An 18,528-nucleotide genomic window follows, 5' to 3' on the forward strand; every position below is an offset into this window, starting at 1 on the left:
CTGCTGTGGAGGCATTGCACTTTATCATCTAAACTGCTTATCCCCCAATCCCAGTGACATGATGAGAGCACTGATTTAACTCAACATTGAGAGAAATGTGCTTTCAACATGCTCAGAGGCATTCTCTTGATATATTTCAGATCTAGAAAACAGACTGTTGGCTGAACCCTAGTTTGAATGAAGACCTGCCTATCCCATAATGCCCAGAGTCAAAGGGTATGCAAGTCAGCATTGAAGAGTGCTTACCACAATGAGGTTCCACATGCGTGCTGCCTCAGCCACCAGAGTGGAAACACTGCTGCACCCTGGCATAAGGATGATCTTGATGGGGTCATTGTAGAGGAGTTCATAGAGGAATTTGGTGGCCACGCCAGGTTCACACTGTGAGTGGGTGGGATAAACAGAGAAGAAGTCAAGTCATGAAAATGGCAGTGTCCCTGACATGTGCATACTCCTCCGTGCACCCCAGTCAGAATTCAGGGGGGGAAACCCAGCAGGAGATCATAGGAAACAGATTACAGCAACTGCCCCAATCTTATTTATTTTCATATCAAGTCACACAGTAGATAATAGACAATACAACAGTAAAGTGGTCCTAACCGAAAGAATGCAGCTGCAATTTACTTGCGACCTACAAGATGAATAGGAACAGGCATGGCAGGTTATTGCTTGATATGGAAAGAGTGAGATTGTTATCATGGAACTTCAGGATGAAAAAGCAGGAAGGCAGCAGCTTGGTGAATTTTTGTCGTTGTGTGCCTTCAAGTCCCTTCCAACTTATGGTGACCATAACGCAAACCTAAGATGAAGTTTTCATGGCAATATTTGTTTCTGAGGGGGGTTGCTATTGCCATCCTCTAAGTCTGAGAAAGTGTGACTTATCCAAGGTCACCAAGTGGGTTTCCATGGCCAAGTGGGGATTCAAATCCTGTTTTCCCTACTCCAGTGGTCAAGCCACTACATCACACTGGCTCCTAGCTTGATTAATAGAGAAGAGAAAGATTTAAGGAAGGCTGTGGAAAAGAGGCTGATGCAGAAAGTCCCACTCTGAATCCTGGGCATATCCAGGCAGAATCTGAGGCCACGGAGAGATGGTGCACTCCACTTATGCTGCACTATAACTTTAATCATCCTACAGCTAGCACTAAGATGGGGAAGATTACTGGAGTAGACAATACTAATCAATATGGACCAATAGCCTGAGTCAGAGGTGGTTTCTTGTGTTTTCTATCTGCAACTGATGAGAGGGAGAGGCAGCAATGGAAAGCAAACGTAAATGTACTTCTGCCTCCCAAAGAGATCCCTGCCCTTCTATATTCCCAGCAAATTAAAAAAACACACAGCCGCTCATATATTCAGGAGGCTTCAGTTAACTGTCATGGCCATACCTGTAGAATCAGGCCAACACTTCAAAGGGCTAGAGCTGTTGGGTCTGATACTGGGTGGCTGCCTGTGTGTGTATGAATGTGTGCATGGTGGAGAAGGAAATAAGATCTTCCAGAAAACAACAACAGCACTCGGCCAGCAGATTTTAATAATGAAACATTCAGCTTGGCATAATAGAGGTGATGAGTTTGGACTGGGTTCAGGCACTGAATGAATCCCCTGAATTCTATTTACAAATAGATAAAATAAACAACAATTATGGGTCCTGGACAGGGCTTGTATGGGGATAGGCAGAGAGAACTTTGAGGGACTGGGGTTCTCCTCTTCCTCTCATGTCCCATGTCAAGCTGCTTTGGTTACCTCCTGTGTCGCAAGTGTGCAAGAAGAAATGGGGTAAGAGCAAGCAGGGGGTTCATTAAGGATGCATTTTCTTATTTGAAAGGTGACCATTAAAATATATACCTAGTCAAGCATTCTTTCTCACTGTGTTTGGTTAACCAGATTGCCTCTGCATGTGCCTACTCTCCTGCTAGCAGAGAATTATGGGAGAACTCACCTTTCCTTGTGGTCTCACAGCTTGATTCTGAGGTTGAGGCTTCAAGAGAAAAGCCTTCCCCCATTAAACAACTCCAATAACCTATGGTGACCAGAGATGATGGAAGTTACATTCAAGGTGCAGAAAAGGGAAGCTAAAGTGATCAAAGAATTGAAGCAACTGTCCTACAAGGAAAGGTTATAATGCTTCAGGCTGTTTATGTGAGTAGTGAAAGACATGATAGTGGTGTATAAAATTATGCATGGGTGCTCATCATTTTAGAATGAGAGGTCATCCACTGAAGCTAAATGGTGGGAGATTTAAGACAGATAAAAGGAACTCATTTTTCAAATACTACATAATTGAACTTTGGAATTCACTGCTACGTGAGGTGATAAAGAGAGATTAAATAAATTCATGGAGAGCCAGTGTAGTGCAGTGGTCTGTTGGACTAGGACGAGACCAGGGTTCGAATCATTTCTTAATTATGTAAACCCACTGGGTGGCCTTGGGCAAGTCACATTCTCTCAGCCTCAGAGGATGGCAATGGCAAACCCTCGCTGAAGAAACTTGACAAGAAAATCCTGTGATAGCTTCACCTTAGGGTCATCATAAGTCAGAAATGACTTAAAGGCACAGAACAACAACAAGAGACTTCAGTAGGTTCTAATTCAATGCCGATATTTATCACCTCCAGTATCAGAGGCAATATGCCTCTGTGTATCATTTGCTGAGAAATGAGAGGTGGAAGGTGCAATTGCCCTCATGTACTGCTGGCAGGCTTCCCAGAGGCCCGTCAGAGATTGCCCAATGGATGAACATAGGCCCTGAGTCCAATCTGCCAAGTCTCTTATGTTCAGTGAACAGAGCAGCCACCAGGTGGGGGAAATCTGATTGCAGTGGCAGAAAGCAGAATCAGAGAATCATTGAGCTGGAAGAGATCACAAGAACCATCCAGTCACTATCCTGCCATGCAGGAATACAGAATCAGTGCACTCCTGACAGATGGCCATCCAGCTTCTGCTCAAAAACTTCCAAAGGAGGAGACTCCACCACATTCCAAGGAAGCATCTTCCACTGCCGAACAGCTCTTTACTGTGAAGAAGTTCCTCCTAAAGTTGAGGTGGAATCTCTTTTCTAGGAGTTTGAATACACTGCTCCGTGCCCTAGTCTCCGGAGTAGCAGAAAGCAACCTGGCTCCATCTTCAATATGACACCCCTTCAAATCTTTAAACAGGGCTATCATATTACCCCTTAACATTCTCTTCTCCAGGCTAAACATACACAGCTCCTTAAGCCTCTCTTCATAGGGCATGGTTTCCAGACCTTTCACCATTTTTGGTCGCCCTCCTCTGGACAATCTCCAGCTTGTCCACATTCTGCAGCACTGAGCACAGCACTGGGAGGTCTGATGATTTCCAAGCAGTGGCCAGAGTGCTGGTGTCCTGATAGCCACGTATTGTACTTTCCATCCTGCCCCTCTCCATTCAGAGGGACTAAAAATGCAACAGAGGCCTCCCTCTCCATATAGTCCTTCCTTACCCTCTGCATCTTCCCCACTGAACCCCTGCCCTGTTGTGTCTCTCTCTGGACAAACATGTTAGGCATCCCACTTGCAACTTCTCTCTCCCCCTCCACCCCATCATCCTGCTCCTGGCTGTGCGCCTCCACCGCAAGGGGATGATGAATTATTCAGGGCATCTCCGCCTGGGAAAGAGGATCAGTTTCCATGGCAACCCCATCGGCAGGCGCTGCCACGGCAACCTGTCAGCGCCAGGGAGCGGGACTTCAATGGGGATGGGGGGGGACAAAAGCAATGCAGGAGGGTTGGGGTAGATAACTGGGAAACAGGGTACCATCAGAGGAGGAGTGAAAGGTGGAAGAAGAGAAGAAGAAGGTGGATGGAAGGTGGGGGATATACATTTGTAGGAGATGGGACAGAGAACAGGACAGGCTGAAAGATAGAGGAATGCAGATGGGGGTGATGATCAGGAAGAGGTAAAAGCCTAAATGGAGTTGGACAGGGAAGAACACAGATGTATTTATGGAAATTCTAGCTGAGAAACAGGGAACAGGGCATGACAGACGAAGAAATAGCAGAAAGATGCAGATGCAGAGTGGATGCTGGTGCAGATTACTGCATGCACCCGTGGATAGCTGGGAACATGGAAGGAATATGTCAGGCGTGGGAACCGCCAGACAGAGAGTGGGAAGGCATGTATGTTTATTGGGGGGGGGTGTCAGGAGATGTTTAGGGGTGTTTCAGTTTGCTAAAGTCAGTACGAGGGGCTGCAGGGTAGGCGGCTGGTGCTGGAACAGCTGCAAAACATGAACTGCAAACTCAGGGTACTGCAATGTGGGTATTCTTGGAAAACATGCACTTGTGAAGATGTCTGAAGCAACATAACTAATCCATAGGCACACACAACACTAAGAGGAAAAAAGGAAAAGGTAAGATGAAATGGCATGGTAAAGAGAGTGGAAAAGGCACTTGGGTTCAATCCCCCAGTTCAAGGTGGGAAAACTAGTTATAATTATGGCAACATATGAAATGAGGAGCTCCACTTCAATTGCATTCCCAGTACTGCTGATGAAAGCCAAGAGATATGGCTTTGCTCCCAGGCAATATTTGTCTGTGTAAGGCTATCCTAGAAAGCTTAAGCCATAGAATGAGTGCTGGTTTGTCTTCTACTCAAGTTTTTCCTTCCCATGGCACATTTTGGCCATAGCATCTCTTCCTGTGGTATGAAGTGATGCTTCGAGACTTAAACTAACATGGTGGATATAAAAGTAGTGGGATGGACAGATAGCCCAATAGAGTATATAACTTGTCACAAATATGAATATACATATTTGAAAACAAATACGATTTACATGGGGAAGAGCTTAAGTGCATCAAGAGTCAAAAGCAGGTACAGCAAATGCACACTGGGGCAGGAAGAATGAGTACACATGGTGTGTATGTGCAAGAGAGAAATGCAAAAAGGACAGGGGAGATGTGACAAAATGTGGCTATACTGATGCCCCACTGTTTGTCTGTGGAAGCAAGTCTGACAGAACTTTGGTCACCCTTTAAAAATAAATAAATAAATAAATAAATAAATAAATAAATAAATATATATATATATATATATATATAAATGTTCTGTTCCATGGTGATCAAAATAACACATTCTGGGGAGCAGTGTAATTTAGAATATCAGCAGAGACAGTCCATGGCCTGGGGAGGGGAATGTGGGTCCCCTCCCACGCTGCGCTTGGTGTACTGCCTGCTAATGAATAACAAAATTAACATCAATAGCTGGGGATTGCAGGGCATGATGGACAAAGCTGACCACATCTCGTGATGCTCACTTGCTGTGCAAACATATGTGCAGCTGGAGGTATTTGGACTGTGGGATAGCTGCTCCGTTTGGGAAGGACCTCCACAAGGAAGAAAAGATCCTTGTTCTTGCAGCACTTCACTCCTTTCCCACACCACAAAGCCAAACACACACAAAAAAACATACGTTGTTGCCTGTAGATTCCTAATCCTGAAGAAAGATTTTTACTCCATGGTTCAAACTGTACTGTGTTGTTGTTTTTGTACTTCAAGTTATTTCCAACTTATGGCAACCCTAAAGTGAACCTATCATGGGGTTTACTTGGCAAGATTTGTTCTGCAGAGGTTTGCCATTGCCTTCCCCGGAGGTTGAGAGTGTGTGACTTGCCCAAAGGTACCCAGTGGGTTTCATGGCTGAGCTGGGAATTGAACTCTGGTCTCCAGAGTCGTAGTCCAATGCTGACACCACTATGCTACATTGTCAGTAGCCATGGTCAGAAGGCAGGAACTCTCAATTGTCCCTCGTTCAGGAGTTTCCAGTGGAACATTCAGCAATGTCCGCTCAGGGCTCAACCACAGAAATAGGCTTCATGGCTCTAGCAATGACTAGCCATCCACCAATACCAGTGGTCCCAAGCCACAAACGTCTACCTCACCCCATCTTGTGTCACATCTTCAATGATACCACCTTGTCCCACTTACTTGTCCCACTAGGTCACCATCATATCCCATTCCAAAGATAATTCACCACTATAAATGCCATAGTGACTCTTGACTGCAGTCTGCTCCATAATGACAGTAGAACTTTGCCCAAGAGATGACAAAAAAAGATGGATCTAAAGACGTACTGAATCTATCCGCAACTTAGCAATGCTAGGATGACGCTCTTCCAAGCTCTGAACATATAGCCGATAGTTAGGGCCAGCCCTAAAGTAAATAAGCTGCGGTAAAGGAACACCTTCATTCCCTTTCCCTTCTCCAGTCACTTTTGCAGTGTTGACAAGCAGCATGTATGGCTTTTACAGAATTGAATTACCATGGCCAAGAAAAGTCATGTTCTCCCAATCCCCCCCCCCCCCCCACACACACACAACAAGCAACATCTATCTGGAAACTGCAAAAGAAACACACACTCATTTGATGGAAGTTTGCTTCTGGGGACAGTTCCCAAACAACCTGTAGAACCAGGAAATAAGAGATGAAAGACATTCCCTTATTGTTTAGCCATCTCAAATCACTGCTGGTAGTCCTGTCAACAAACACTGAGCCACTCCACTTAATCTGGTGCTCCTTTTAGCTTACTGCTCCAGACAAATACCCAACTCAAGCACCCCTGAGTTTGACACTATCAGCCACCTTCTAAACCCCATTAGCATCAATCACCTGTTTTCCCCCAGGTACTGCTGTCCCTGAAGGCACAATTCCCCAATTCACTTGATAAAGGACTGATCCTAGGTACTTCCCCCTTCTATCTACACCCTCTCTCTTCCTCACATTCCCCCCCCCCCACACACACACAATTTTCACAAGTGTCTCTCCCTCCAGGAGCCAGTGTACTGTAGTGGTTTGAGTGTTGGACTAGGACTATGGAGACCAGGTGTTGATTCCCAGCTCAAACATGAAACCCACTGGGTGACCTTGGACAAGCCACACTCTCTCAGCCTCATGGAAAAGCAATGGCAAACCCCTTCTGAGTAAATCTGGCCAAGAAAATCCCATGATAGGTTCTCCTTAGGGTTACCATAAGTGAGAAATGACTTGATGCTACACAACACACACAAACACCATCCAGATACAGAGCAATTCCATGTGTGTCTTGATAGGACTCTTCAGCCCCCATCCCACAGGCAGGGTCCCTGCAAGCCCCTTCTCATCAGCCCCATTTCTGATCGTGCCTCCCAAACTCTCCTTGCCTCTAGCTGCCACTCTTCCTGCATCCCTTCCTTCCTTCCTTCCTTCCTTCCTTCCTTGCTGCTGTCAGGCCAGACCATCCTCACAAAGCCCTCTGCAACCCCCCTCTCTCACAGAACACTGGCTCCCAAAGTCTCTTTGACATGTCTCTATGGGGTCACCCCTGTGAAGCTCCTTGCAGCCCATTCAGCTCAATTCCCTTTGGCTTCAAACTAGCCTCGTTGCTGTGTTCTCCTGGCAGGGTTGCAAAGGATGTCTATGAGAGGTTGCTATGGTCCAACATCACAGCAAGGTGAAAGAGAAGAATGGGGGGAGGAAGAGAGTCCTCTGTGGCCATACTCTCAAACTCTCCATCTCCCACTTTTTGGAGCCCTTGGCCACTCATCCAGCCCAATCCTTTTCTTCACTCCTCACCTTCTTGTCTTCTTCAGTGTTGTCCTGACTAGTGAACCTTCACCTTCACCTGCACTGGCCACCCCTGCCTGCTTTGTGAGGAGCTTGGAAAGCTTTCAACAGGTATTTTGTGCATTTGGGTATGATTGTTGTGTGGGTTTTGGCTGTTATTGTACTTTGCTACATGGCCATCACGGCTACCCCTAGATACCATAAAGGTATCACTGGTGGATGTGGGATGTTATTTTATTCCACAAAGAGATCTCTCCAAGCAACCTTAAGGGTCCTGACACTGCTGTATCCCGCTATTTGGGGTGGGCAGGACACACTCTGGAAACAAAAACACAAACCTAGATGTTTGCCATCCAACCATCCCTCCAAACCCCTGGATGGCTTACGTTTCTCTCTGCTGCACTTGGCCATGAAGCTGAGCCCAGACTCCACTCAGCTGGGCTCAACTTTCCACTGGCACCCCAAGCCCTGCAGATGATCCCCATTGAAGCATCCCTGCTCCCCAACCCCCAAGAGGACCAGCAGCTCCAACTGCCAGGGCCAGTGCAGTGGGAGACCTAGGATGACCAGATATCCTCACTGCAAAGGACAAGACACTGCAAAATGGAGGACATTCCAGAAAAAAATGGAGGACATGAGCAAATCAAAACCAAAAACACTCATGTTGTTGTGTGCCTTCAAGTGGTTTCCAATGTATGGCGACCGTATCGTGGGGTTTTCTTGGCAAGATTTGTTCAGAAGGGCGTTTGCTATTGCCATCTCTGAGGCTGAGAAAGTGTGACTTGCCCAAGGTCACCCAGTGGGTTTCCATGGCAGAAACAAACACTCATTTTGGAATTCCTCTTGGGCAGAAACTAAAAACTAAAAACACTCCATATATAAATGGGTCCTTATGCTTCTGAGTGATGCTCCAAAGAGAGGACATTTGGGAATCCCTCTTGGTCAGAAGGGTGAAATGGAGGACATGCCCTGGAAAAGGAGGAGGACACCTGGTCAGCCTGTCCTAACCGCAATGGAGAACAAGGCACTGCAAAAATGGAAGACATTCCAGAAAAATGAAGGACATTTCCAAATAAAAGCTAAGGACGCTCATATATAAATGTAAACCCAGACTTCTGAATCCCGCTCCAAATGGAGGACCTTTTGCAATTTCCTCCTGGAGAGAAGGTTGAAATGGAGGGCTAGGAACACTCAAATAGAAAAGTAAAGCCCAGTTTCTGAGAGATGCTCCAAAGGGAGGAGGACCTTTTGGGGCAATTTTGTCCAGATAGAGAAGAAGTCTGGAATGGAGGACGTGTCCTGGAAGATATCTGGTCCCCCGTCCTAACCACAAAGGAGGACAAGACACTGCAATCATGGAGGACAGTCAAGAAAAATGGAGGACACTTCCAAATAAAACGCTATGAACACTCATATAGAGATGTGTCCTCATGCTTCCAAGTGAGGGTTCCAAATGGAATTTCCTCCTGGATCCAAAACACACTGGAGAAATAATCCATCTCGACACTGCTTTAACTGCCCTGGGTCAGTGCTAGGGAGTCCTGGGAATTGTAGTTTCTTGTCATCCCAGAGCTCTCTCTCTCTCTCTCTGACAGAGAAGGCTAACATCTGACAAGCCCTCTAGTTCCCAGGATTCCCTAGCACTGAGCCAGGCAGCTAAAAGCAGCCTCAAACTGGGTTGTTGTTTCTGCAGTGTGTTTTGGATCCTGGAGAGAGAAGGTTGGAGTGGAGGACGTGTCCTGGAAAAGGAGGAGGAGGAGGAGGAGGAGGAGGAGGCCTGGTCCCCTGCCCTGGCCCCAAAGGCACTGCCAGACACGGAGGGCATTTCGGAATTCCTCCTGGAGAGGAACTAAAAGCGAAGGGCCCTCCTGGAGAAATGGTAAGCCCTCCTTCTGAGGGACCATCTCCTCCTGGCAGAGAAGGGGGCTCTGGGAGGGATGGAGGACGCAGAAGGCACTGCTGCCCGGGGCCCTTTCGGAGGAGGAGGAGGAGGAGGAGGAGGAGGCCTGCCCGGCTGCCTTACCTCGCTGTCTCGGTGGTCGAGCCGGAGCTCGTAGTCGGGGAGGATGTCCCTGCGGCTGTTGACGTCGTCGAGGGCCATCTGGGCGGAGGGCAGGCAGGCTTGTCCCCCGGGCCAGCCGCCGGTCATGGGGAAGAGGGCCCCGATGTGCAGCCGCTTCTTCCCTGCTGCGGCGCAGAGCAGGAGGAGGCAGGCCGTCAGCCCCACCGCCAGCAGCCCCCGCCCCAGGGCCATGCCAGCCCTTCGCCCGCCCGCCCGCAGCTCAGGGCCCCAGGCGCCCCGGGGCCCCAGCAGCCAGGAGAGGCCGGCAGCAGCCAGGGAGCCCGGCGCCCACCCCGGGGGACCCAGAGCCAGGGCCCGGACGCCCCGCCATGCCGCTCCCTGCCCGGCTCAGGCGCCCAGGCGCCGGCTGCTGCAGTCAGTCAGTCAGTCAGAGAGAGAGAGAGAGAAGGAGCAGGAGGAGGAGGAGGAGGAGGAGGGGGCTGCTGCCACGGCGCAACGCCGCCGCCGGCGTCCAGGGCGAGCGGGGAATTGCAATGAGCCCAGCTCCGCCGCAAGGAAGAAGGCAGGCAGGCAGCAGGGAGGAGGGAAGGGGCCGAGAGGGCGAGGGAAGGGGCCCGGGAGGAGGGGGAGGGAGGGAGGGACAGCAGGGTGGCGATGGAGGGAGTCAGGCACGAGGGCATGGAGACAGTGCCTAGAGAAAGCCCCTGGCACCTCTGAGACTAACCCAAAGAAGTTGGACCAAAGTCTACTTCCCCAGATGGAGGAGGATGGAGAAGGAGGGGAGGATAGAGGTGGTGGGGGCAGCAGGAGGCGGTGGAAGGCAAGGCATGGAGATGGATGGAGGGGGTCAGAAGAAGCAATGGAGAAAGAGGGAAGGAGAAGGATGGGATGATAGAAGAGCAAGTCATGGGGATGGATGGCATGGGAAGATGGAGTGAAAGGAGAGCCAGCATGGAGATAGATGGCATGGGAGAATGGAGAAGGAGGGTGGGGACAGCATGGGAGGATGGAAGAGGAAGCCATGCAGATAGATGGCATGGGAGGATGAAAGGGATGGAGAAAGAGCAAAAGAGGGGTGGTGGGGAGAGTAGGGGATGGTAGAAGAGGAAGTCATGGAGATAGGGTCAGCATGAGAGCATGGAGGGAGCCAGAAGTTGGGATGGAGAAAGAGGGAAGGATAGAGGTGGTGGGTACAGGAAGGGATGATGGAAGGAGTCAGACTAGGGCCTGTTACAGACTGCCAAAATAAAGCTGCTTCGGGTCTCTTTGGAGGTATGTTGTTTAAATGATGCATGCATCCTAAGAATCCGGAAGCTGCACCAAAGCTGCACTCCAGTGCTTAGGAATGGAGTGTGGCTTTGGCGCGACCTCTGGACTCTTAGGACCCATGCATCATTTAAATAGCATACCTCCAAAGAGACCCGAAGCAACTTTATTTTGGCAGTCTGTAACAGGCCTAGGGGACGGAGACCGTATGTAGAGAGATCTTGCAGCATCTTTGAGACTAACTGAAAGAAAGACGTTGGCAGCAGGAGCTTTCCTAGACTAAAGTCTACTTCCTCAGATGGAGAAAGAGGGAAGGGGTGGACAGTATGGGATGTCCCTACCACCCTTCTCTTTCCCTCTTTCTCCATCTCCTCTTCTGACTTCTGGCTAGTGTGATGGTGGGGACAGCATGGGATGATGGAGGAAGTTAGAAGAGGAGGTGGAGAAAGAGGGAAGGAGAGGGATGATGGGGACAGCATGGTATGATGGAAGAGGACATCATGGAGATGGAGTCAGCATAGGAAGATGGAGGAAGTCAGAAGAGGGGATGGAGTTGTTAGTTTAGAGATAGATGGCATGGGATGATGGAGATATTCAGAAGAGGGGAGAAATAGTCAGCATAGAGATTGATGGCACAGGCGGATGGAGGAAGGAAGAGGAGGGGATGGAGAAATAGGGAAGGAGGAGGTGGTGGAGACAGCATGGGATGTCCTTACCACCCCTCTCTTTCTTTCTCCATCCCCGCTTCTTACTTCCTCCATTCTCCCCTGCTGTCCCCACCACCTCCTCACATCCCATTCAGCTCCATTCCCTTTGGCATCAAGCTAGCCTGGTAGAGGGATGGTGGGGACAGCATGGGATGATGGAGAAAGAGGGAATGACAGGGCTACTGGGGACAGTAGGGAATGATGGAGGGAGGGCAGCATGGGATGATGGAGGAAATCAGAAGAGGAGATGGAGAAAGAGGGAAGGATAGAGGTGGTGGGGACAGCAGGGGATGGTAGAAGTCAGATTAGAGGATGGAGAAAGAGGGAAGGAGAGGAATGGTGGAGTCATCATGGGATGATGGAGGAAGTCAGAAGAGGGGATGGAGAGAGAGCAGAGGAGAGGGGTGATGGGGACAGCAGTGAATGATGGAGGAGGTCAGAAGAGGGGATGGAGAGAGAAAGAAGGAGAGGGATGTGAGGACAGCAGGGGAATATGGAGGAAGTCAGAAGAGGTGATAGAGAAAGAGGGATGGAGAGGAAAGCAATAGGGAGATACAGCAGGATGGCAGGAGCTGGAGGAATATCATGAGGAGGAAGGCAACAGATGGGCCCAACTTTTGATGGTGGAAGATGAGAGAAGACAAGGGTGGGGGCGAGGTGGAAAAGTGGTGAGATGGAGGCATGGAGACTATTAATGGGATGGTGAAATTAAGGGGAAGTGACCAGAGCAATGGAGCGCTAGGAAGGGCAAAGGAGGTGATGGAGAAGAGAAAAATGAGAGAGGATGAATGGATGGACAAGAAAAGAAAAGCAATGGACATGAGAAAGACAACCAGGGATGATGAGGAAAGAGGGAGAGTAGGCATGAAGGACATGGGACATAGAAGAAGGTAGGCCAGAGAGACTGGAATAAAACTTTAGGGTTGCAAGGATGAGCAGTCAAGAGGGAGGGAAGGCAAGGAACTAGATGAGAAAACTCCTGCGTGTTTTGGGGGCGGGGGGGGGGGGGGGCGGCAGGGAAGCAGGAATCAAGGCAGGATGGACCAAAGATTGTGGGCAGTAAGATGGAATCAAGAGATGGAAAAGTAAAGAGGCAGAACAGGAGCAGAGAGAAATGGCTACTATACTTCATGACAGAAGAGATAACACAAGCAAATGGAGGATGAAAAGTGTAGCAAACTTGGGGGGAAAGGCGATCAGTAGAGGAAGATGGAAGCATGCTCCAAGAAAGAAAAGAGTACTAAGCAAAAAAAGATGAATATACTTAGGCCAGTTTTTGGGGGAAAGTTGGTACAAAGAGTTAGTGGCTGGAAGCCAGTGGCAAAGGCATAAAGTATGAAGAAGAAAACTGGAGATAGGAAGATGGGCTGAGATGGAAGAATAAGGGAAAAGGAGAGAGAGGTGAAAGGAAGAATGGGGGGAAAGTTGATGGAGAAGCCTGGGAGAAACTGGTGGTCGAGGGGTGTGTGTGTGTGTGTGTGTGTGTGTGTGTGTGTGTGTGTGTAATGGTATTAGGGAGGATGGAGAAAGTGCTAAGGTAGGGTGAGGAAGAGAAAATGAAGCAGAGCTAATGTGATGATGCAGGAAAGAGAAACAGTGATGGAGGTAAGTTGAAAGTTGAGGAAAAGACACAAAGTAGGATGGGCGCCAAAAAAGTGGGAAAAGAAGATAGAGGAGATGTTGGGAATTTTATGGAGGTATGTAGTAAAGGAAGGCAGAGAGAAGGAGGACGGAGGCAGAGGGGCAGAGCAAATATTGGGAGAAAAAGCAGATGGGACACAAAACATTTCAGACTAAGGGGAAAGCCAGGCCACATTCTGAGAAGTCCAGACAACATTAAGACAAGGATGCAATGGCAATGGCTAACAAAGAACTAGGGGTCAAAGCCATCAATGGCGGTGGTGGGGGACAAAGGAATCCCAAGACCGCATGCAGAGGGAGCTCCACTTAGAGCAGCCTTCCTGAACTTCCCCAGACAGCAATGGCCATTCTGACTGGGGATGATGGGACCTATAGTTCTGACTAATCTGGTGAAACCCAGGTTGAGGAAGGTTGATCTAGGATGAGCATCATGCCTTGGACCTCCAGCTGACCAAAAGAAACTCTAAAGTGATTTTAGCAGCAGATAAAGGGAGCAATGAAAATGAGCTGGACACAGTTGCTTTGAATCAATTGTGTACCTTGTTCTGATGGAGGGGGGGCAGATTTTTTTTGGCCTAAAACAGAGGCACTAGGAGCCAGGTTTCCCGGATCTGTGGGGAGGGGGCCTCAGCTGATAGAACGTGTGTACTTTATTTGTTGGAGGGGGGTACTGTGAAGTCCTGGGCTCTTTTCCCAGCTCTGGGGAAATAGGGAGGAGGTGGTGTATGTCACCAGCTCCCCTCCCTGCTGGTTGCTGACATTTTCCTGGCACAGACACATGCGGAGGTGGCTGGGAAGGGAACGGAAGCAAAGAAAGGAATAAAGATTCCCTGCAGATCAATGCACTTTCACCAGCCGCTCTCTAGCATTCACCCCCTGTGGGGAAACTGAGGCTTAGTGAGAGGAAAAGGTATGCAGAAGAAAAAGGTAAAAGTGGAAGTAGAAATTAGCAGTGCAGGAATCTCTACCCACCCGCCACCTTCAACCTGCTATATAAGTCCTTCTTCTAAAGCTTTATGGAAGCTCGAGGCCTTAAACTTCAGGCTTGAAAGGGTAAGATTTTCTTTGAGAAAAAGAGGACTGTAGCTGGTATTACCTACTGTACTAGAAAGCACTTTCCTCCTAAGAGCTATGAATAAGTAATCTTCCTAGATCATCAAGGTGGCATGTTTCTCTCATATACACACAAGATAACAGAATTCAAAGATATAGCTGTCTTCGTCTGGAGATTAACTGAAAGATAGAAGTTTGGAGCATGAACTTTCCTACACTTGAACATACTTCTTCAGCATCTGAGGCTTCATGCTTCCTCAGCACCTGAGGAAGTAGACTCAAGTCTATGCAAGCTTATGCTACCAACTTCTATACTTCAGTTAAGTCTCAAATTCAAAGATATAGCTGTGATAGTCTGTAGAATCAATACATAGAGAGATCTTGTAGCATCTTTGAGACGAACTGAAAGAAAGAAATTGGCAGTATGAGCTTTCATAGACCAGTAGACTCAAAATGCATCTGAGGAATTGCTGCCAATTTCTTTCTTTCAGTTCATGTCAAAGGTGTTACAAGATCTCTCTACGTATTAAGTCTCAAAGGTGATGCAAGATTCCTTTGCACACATCCCTTTGCATAAGGACATGGTGAGTATACTGTTCCAAGGTGGTGCACACAAGTTTGGCCACCATTGTACATCTGGCATCTTGTTTAAGGTTTGACGCTCCCCCTCCAGAATTTTTGTCAAATTATACCCAATTGCCTAGAACCTACAGCCCTGCTTCCACTTCTTTTGAAAAAGGGGCATCTCTGGGAATTGGGAGGCATTGGACAGAGAGGAGATGGAATGTGGAGGGTGCTTAGCAAACCATTGTCTCCAGATGTGGGCCTGGAAACAATAGCATGGCCTACTTAGTCTAACCTTAGGGCACTTTCACACTACCCAATTATAGTGCCATTATTCCACTTTAAATGCTGTGGTTTCATCCTGCAGGATCCTGGGGTTGGTAGTCTGGTGAGGGACTAGAGCTCTCTGCAAATTCTTAATATCCTTTGAGACTACAGACAAGAAGGACAAGTGAATCCCACTCCAGCACTGGCAAGGAGCTAGAGTCTTCTTTTGTTGCTGTGTGCTTTCAAGTCATTTTCTACTTATGGTGACCCTAAGGTGAACCTATCATGGGACAAGTTTCTTCAGAGGAGGTTTGCCATTGCCATCCTCTGAGGCTGAGAGAGTGTGACTTGCCTATAGTCGCCCAGCAGGTTTCATGGCTGACCTGGGAATTGAACCCTGGTCTCCAGAGTCACAGTCCAACACTCAAACTACACTGGCTGTATAGAGTGCCATAAGATAACTAAAATCAGCAGGATAGTTTAGGGCATATAGGGCAAGTTTTGTGGCACATGAAACCCTTTTGCTCAAAAGCAGGGAATAGTCCAGAGGCTGAGGAGGAATGGCGTGGACAGCCATTGCTGCCTCTCTAGCATCTGATGGGTTAGACAGTGTTTTTATCTAATGACAGGGTCATCCCCATCCCTCCCAGGGTCTGAGGCAGATGTGGGGAGAAGCACAAGGTCTAGTCTGTTGGCCCCTAATATTCTTTTTCTTTAAATAACAAACAAATGGATAAATTGCCTTTCCTGCTGGCCTCCAGGGGCCATTTTACACTAAGCATCTGAAGACTACGAAAGCTCATGCTGCCAACTTCTTTCTTTAAGTTACTCTCAAAGGTACTATAAAGCCTCTCTACATACTGATTCTACAGACTAACACGGCTATATCTTTAGATTACAACACTATGAATTCACTTTAACTTGAACTGCCTTGACTACATCCTGTGGGATCCTGGCTGAGAACTCTAAATAGCAATAGCAAGTACATTTCTATACTGCTTATGAGTGAACTAGCACTCCCTAAGCGGGTTACAATGTGTAAGCCAATTGCCTCCAACAAGCTGGGTACTCATTTTACCGATCTATGAAAGGATGGAAGGCTCAGTGGACCTTGGATCCCTCCTCAAGACTGAAGTGACAATGTTGTGACTGCAGTACCAGCATTTATCCACTGCGCCACCAGGGCTCCCTTTCCCTAAATACCTTTCACTAAACTGCAAATCCCAGTACTCCATTGGACAGGACTACTATAGTTATTAAAGTTGAATCATACCACAATGATGGGTCAGTATGAAAGGGCCCCATGGCAAAGGGGTTGCAAGCATCTCCTGTCTTGCTTAACTTCAGAACATATCCATTTTTCAAAACTGTAAGACCACTCCTGTTCCTCCATCCCCACTTTTGGGCAGTCCACAAAACCTCTTGAAAATCCCAGGGACAGAAATTTTGTTTTCAGGCCTACTGAGATTTCCCACCCTTATTCTAAGGTATGCTTCCTATCCTTCCTCCTATTTAGCTTCCTTAGGGACTTGCTTAACACGGTGAATGAGGAGGGCACTAAATGACAGGCTCCAAGACTATGGCAGGAATAGATGGAAGGAACTGTGGCTGCCTTGGGTTCAGCAGACCTAAAGGTCTTATGCCTTGATTGCAATGTGGGATCCATATGCACCACTTAGGTTCTCCCTGGGTTCTCAAAACTGTCCCCAAAGGAAAGGATGTTGCAAACTCGATTCCCACTTTGGGGCAAACATAGGATATAAGTTAATAAATGATGATAGTGACAATGGCAAGGGAGAGGAGAGGACTGTTCAGTCCAGTCTTTAAAACGTGTGTTAAAGCAATGTTTACTCATTCCTGCCTGAGGACAAGAAATCATAATAAAAGGGTGAATCCCAAGTGAAGAACTTAACCGTGAGGCAAATAGTCTCTCAAGATTGGTTTTCAGCACTCTAATGTCACTAGCTGAATGGCCACATCCCAATGGGAAAGAGACTAGGCCTTCTTTGCCTAGTCAAGGCTTTTTCACTTTCTTCAGATCTCTTTCCTTGTGTCCCATGTCTTAGATTACAAGTCTAAAGCAGGGATTGGTGGCTGTAGAAATGTGAAGACCCTGGTGGGCTGCATTTCCACACCCAGTGTGACTGGAAATGACATTGCATCACTTTTTCCAATTTTATTTTTATCAGATTTATTTGCTGTTCTAGGGCATGTGAGGGTTTGGAGGGTTTCTTGGCGCAAAACTGTTGTGTTGTGCAGTGGTTTTTACCTATTTCAAGCATTTTGGGTGTAAAAACGTGCCCTAAAGGGCGTGAGGTTTTTGGGAGGTTTCAGAAACAACACATTTGGGCCTTGCAGGCCACATGTGGCTGGTGGCCAGATTATGTCCACCCCTACCTTAAAGGCAGTGACTGTCTGATTACTGATATCTGTAAGATGTTCTGAGAGTAGAACAAAATTTTTACATAAATAAAATAATAGGAATGAATAAATAAATCTGCCATGTACTCTAGAGATTGTATAGGAAGGGAGCAGAGAGCAACTGGAATCTTCCCTAACAATGGTCTCTGTCTTCTTACATGAAGGCCTCATATTGAGAAGCATGGTTATTAGGATGGCAAAAGGCACTGTTGCATCTAAATATTAGTTATCTGTGCCTTTTATTGGAGAAATGTCCTTTTACAGCCAAAGTCTCTGGGACTGAAGAGCCTGAACACGTTACACTTGCCAAAAGGATGCATCTGTGAACATAGCCTTCCCATGGTTAATAAATCTTTACTCATGACCATAACATATAGAATCGTTCATCCCACAGAACATGACTGTCCAGAGGCAAATCTCCATACTCCTGCTGGGGGCTGCATGAGAGAGGAGCATGGAGATCCACTATGACATGGGACAATCTACATGTTGAGGCTGTGACCTAACCTGGGATCGCTCTCTTTAGGAAGGATATTTTCAGAGGTATCCCTGTGGGACAAATATTAGCTGTGTTCTGGCTGCCTAACAACTGATAGAAATAATGTGTGTGATGGAGGCTGATTGGGAATATCTCTTGGAAAGCCTCAGAAGAGCTCTGGAAAATAACACCCCAAAAGGCTTGGAAGAGCACCTCTCCCTACATTGGGTTTGGCAAAGTACAACGTATGGGCAAACCGAAGCCTCCAAGGGCATTTTTGAGGGAGATAAAGATTTAAAGAAACAAACGAAGGTTGGGATATCCAGTACAAGGACTGAACCGGAAAGCTAGAGAGGAACACTCATAAGGTATTTACCACATTCTTGCCTACTCTTTCCCTAAGTAGCTCAGGGTAGCTTATGTATGTGTTTCAATTGCATACCACCTACTTAATGCTTCCCCTTTCAATGATAACACAATGAATGGAGAACTAAAGGAAGGCAACAACAGTGCTAATAAGTGCAATATAATGTAGCCCATTTATTGCAG

General features: G+C 47.5%; 1 protein-coding gene across 6 annotated transcripts in view; it reads right to left on the bottom strand.

The window, feature by feature from the left end:
* Positions 1 to 18,528, bottom strand: part of LOC149321201 (gamma-aminobutyric acid type B receptor subunit 1-like) — a 204,411-nt gene that overhangs the window by 47,770 nt on the left and 138,113 nt on the right. For 5 of the 6 annotated variants that reach the window (XM_089516581.1, XM_089516554.1, XM_089516563.1 and 2 more), the window contains 2 exons: positions 9,583 to 9,746; positions 247 to 381 (listed from right to left, as the gene is read on the bottom strand). In XM_089516581.1, the coding sequence (XP_089372707.1) occupies positions 247 to 381; positions 9,583 to 9,746 (299 nt within the window). The remainder of the gene's footprint in view (positions 1 to 246; positions 382 to 9,582; positions 9,747 to 18,528) is intronic. The other variant, XM_089516590.1, reaches the window with a different exon arrangement.

The sequence above is a fragment of the Sceloporus occidentalis genome, unplaced genomic scaffold (genome assembly GCF_023333645.1).
Source record: "Sceloporus occidentalis isolate IW3139 unplaced genomic scaffold, rSceOcc1.0.p SCAF_1, whole genome shotgun sequence".
Taxonomy (NCBI): Eukaryota; Metazoa; Chordata; class Lepidosauria; order Squamata; family Phrynosomatidae; genus Sceloporus; species Sceloporus occidentalis.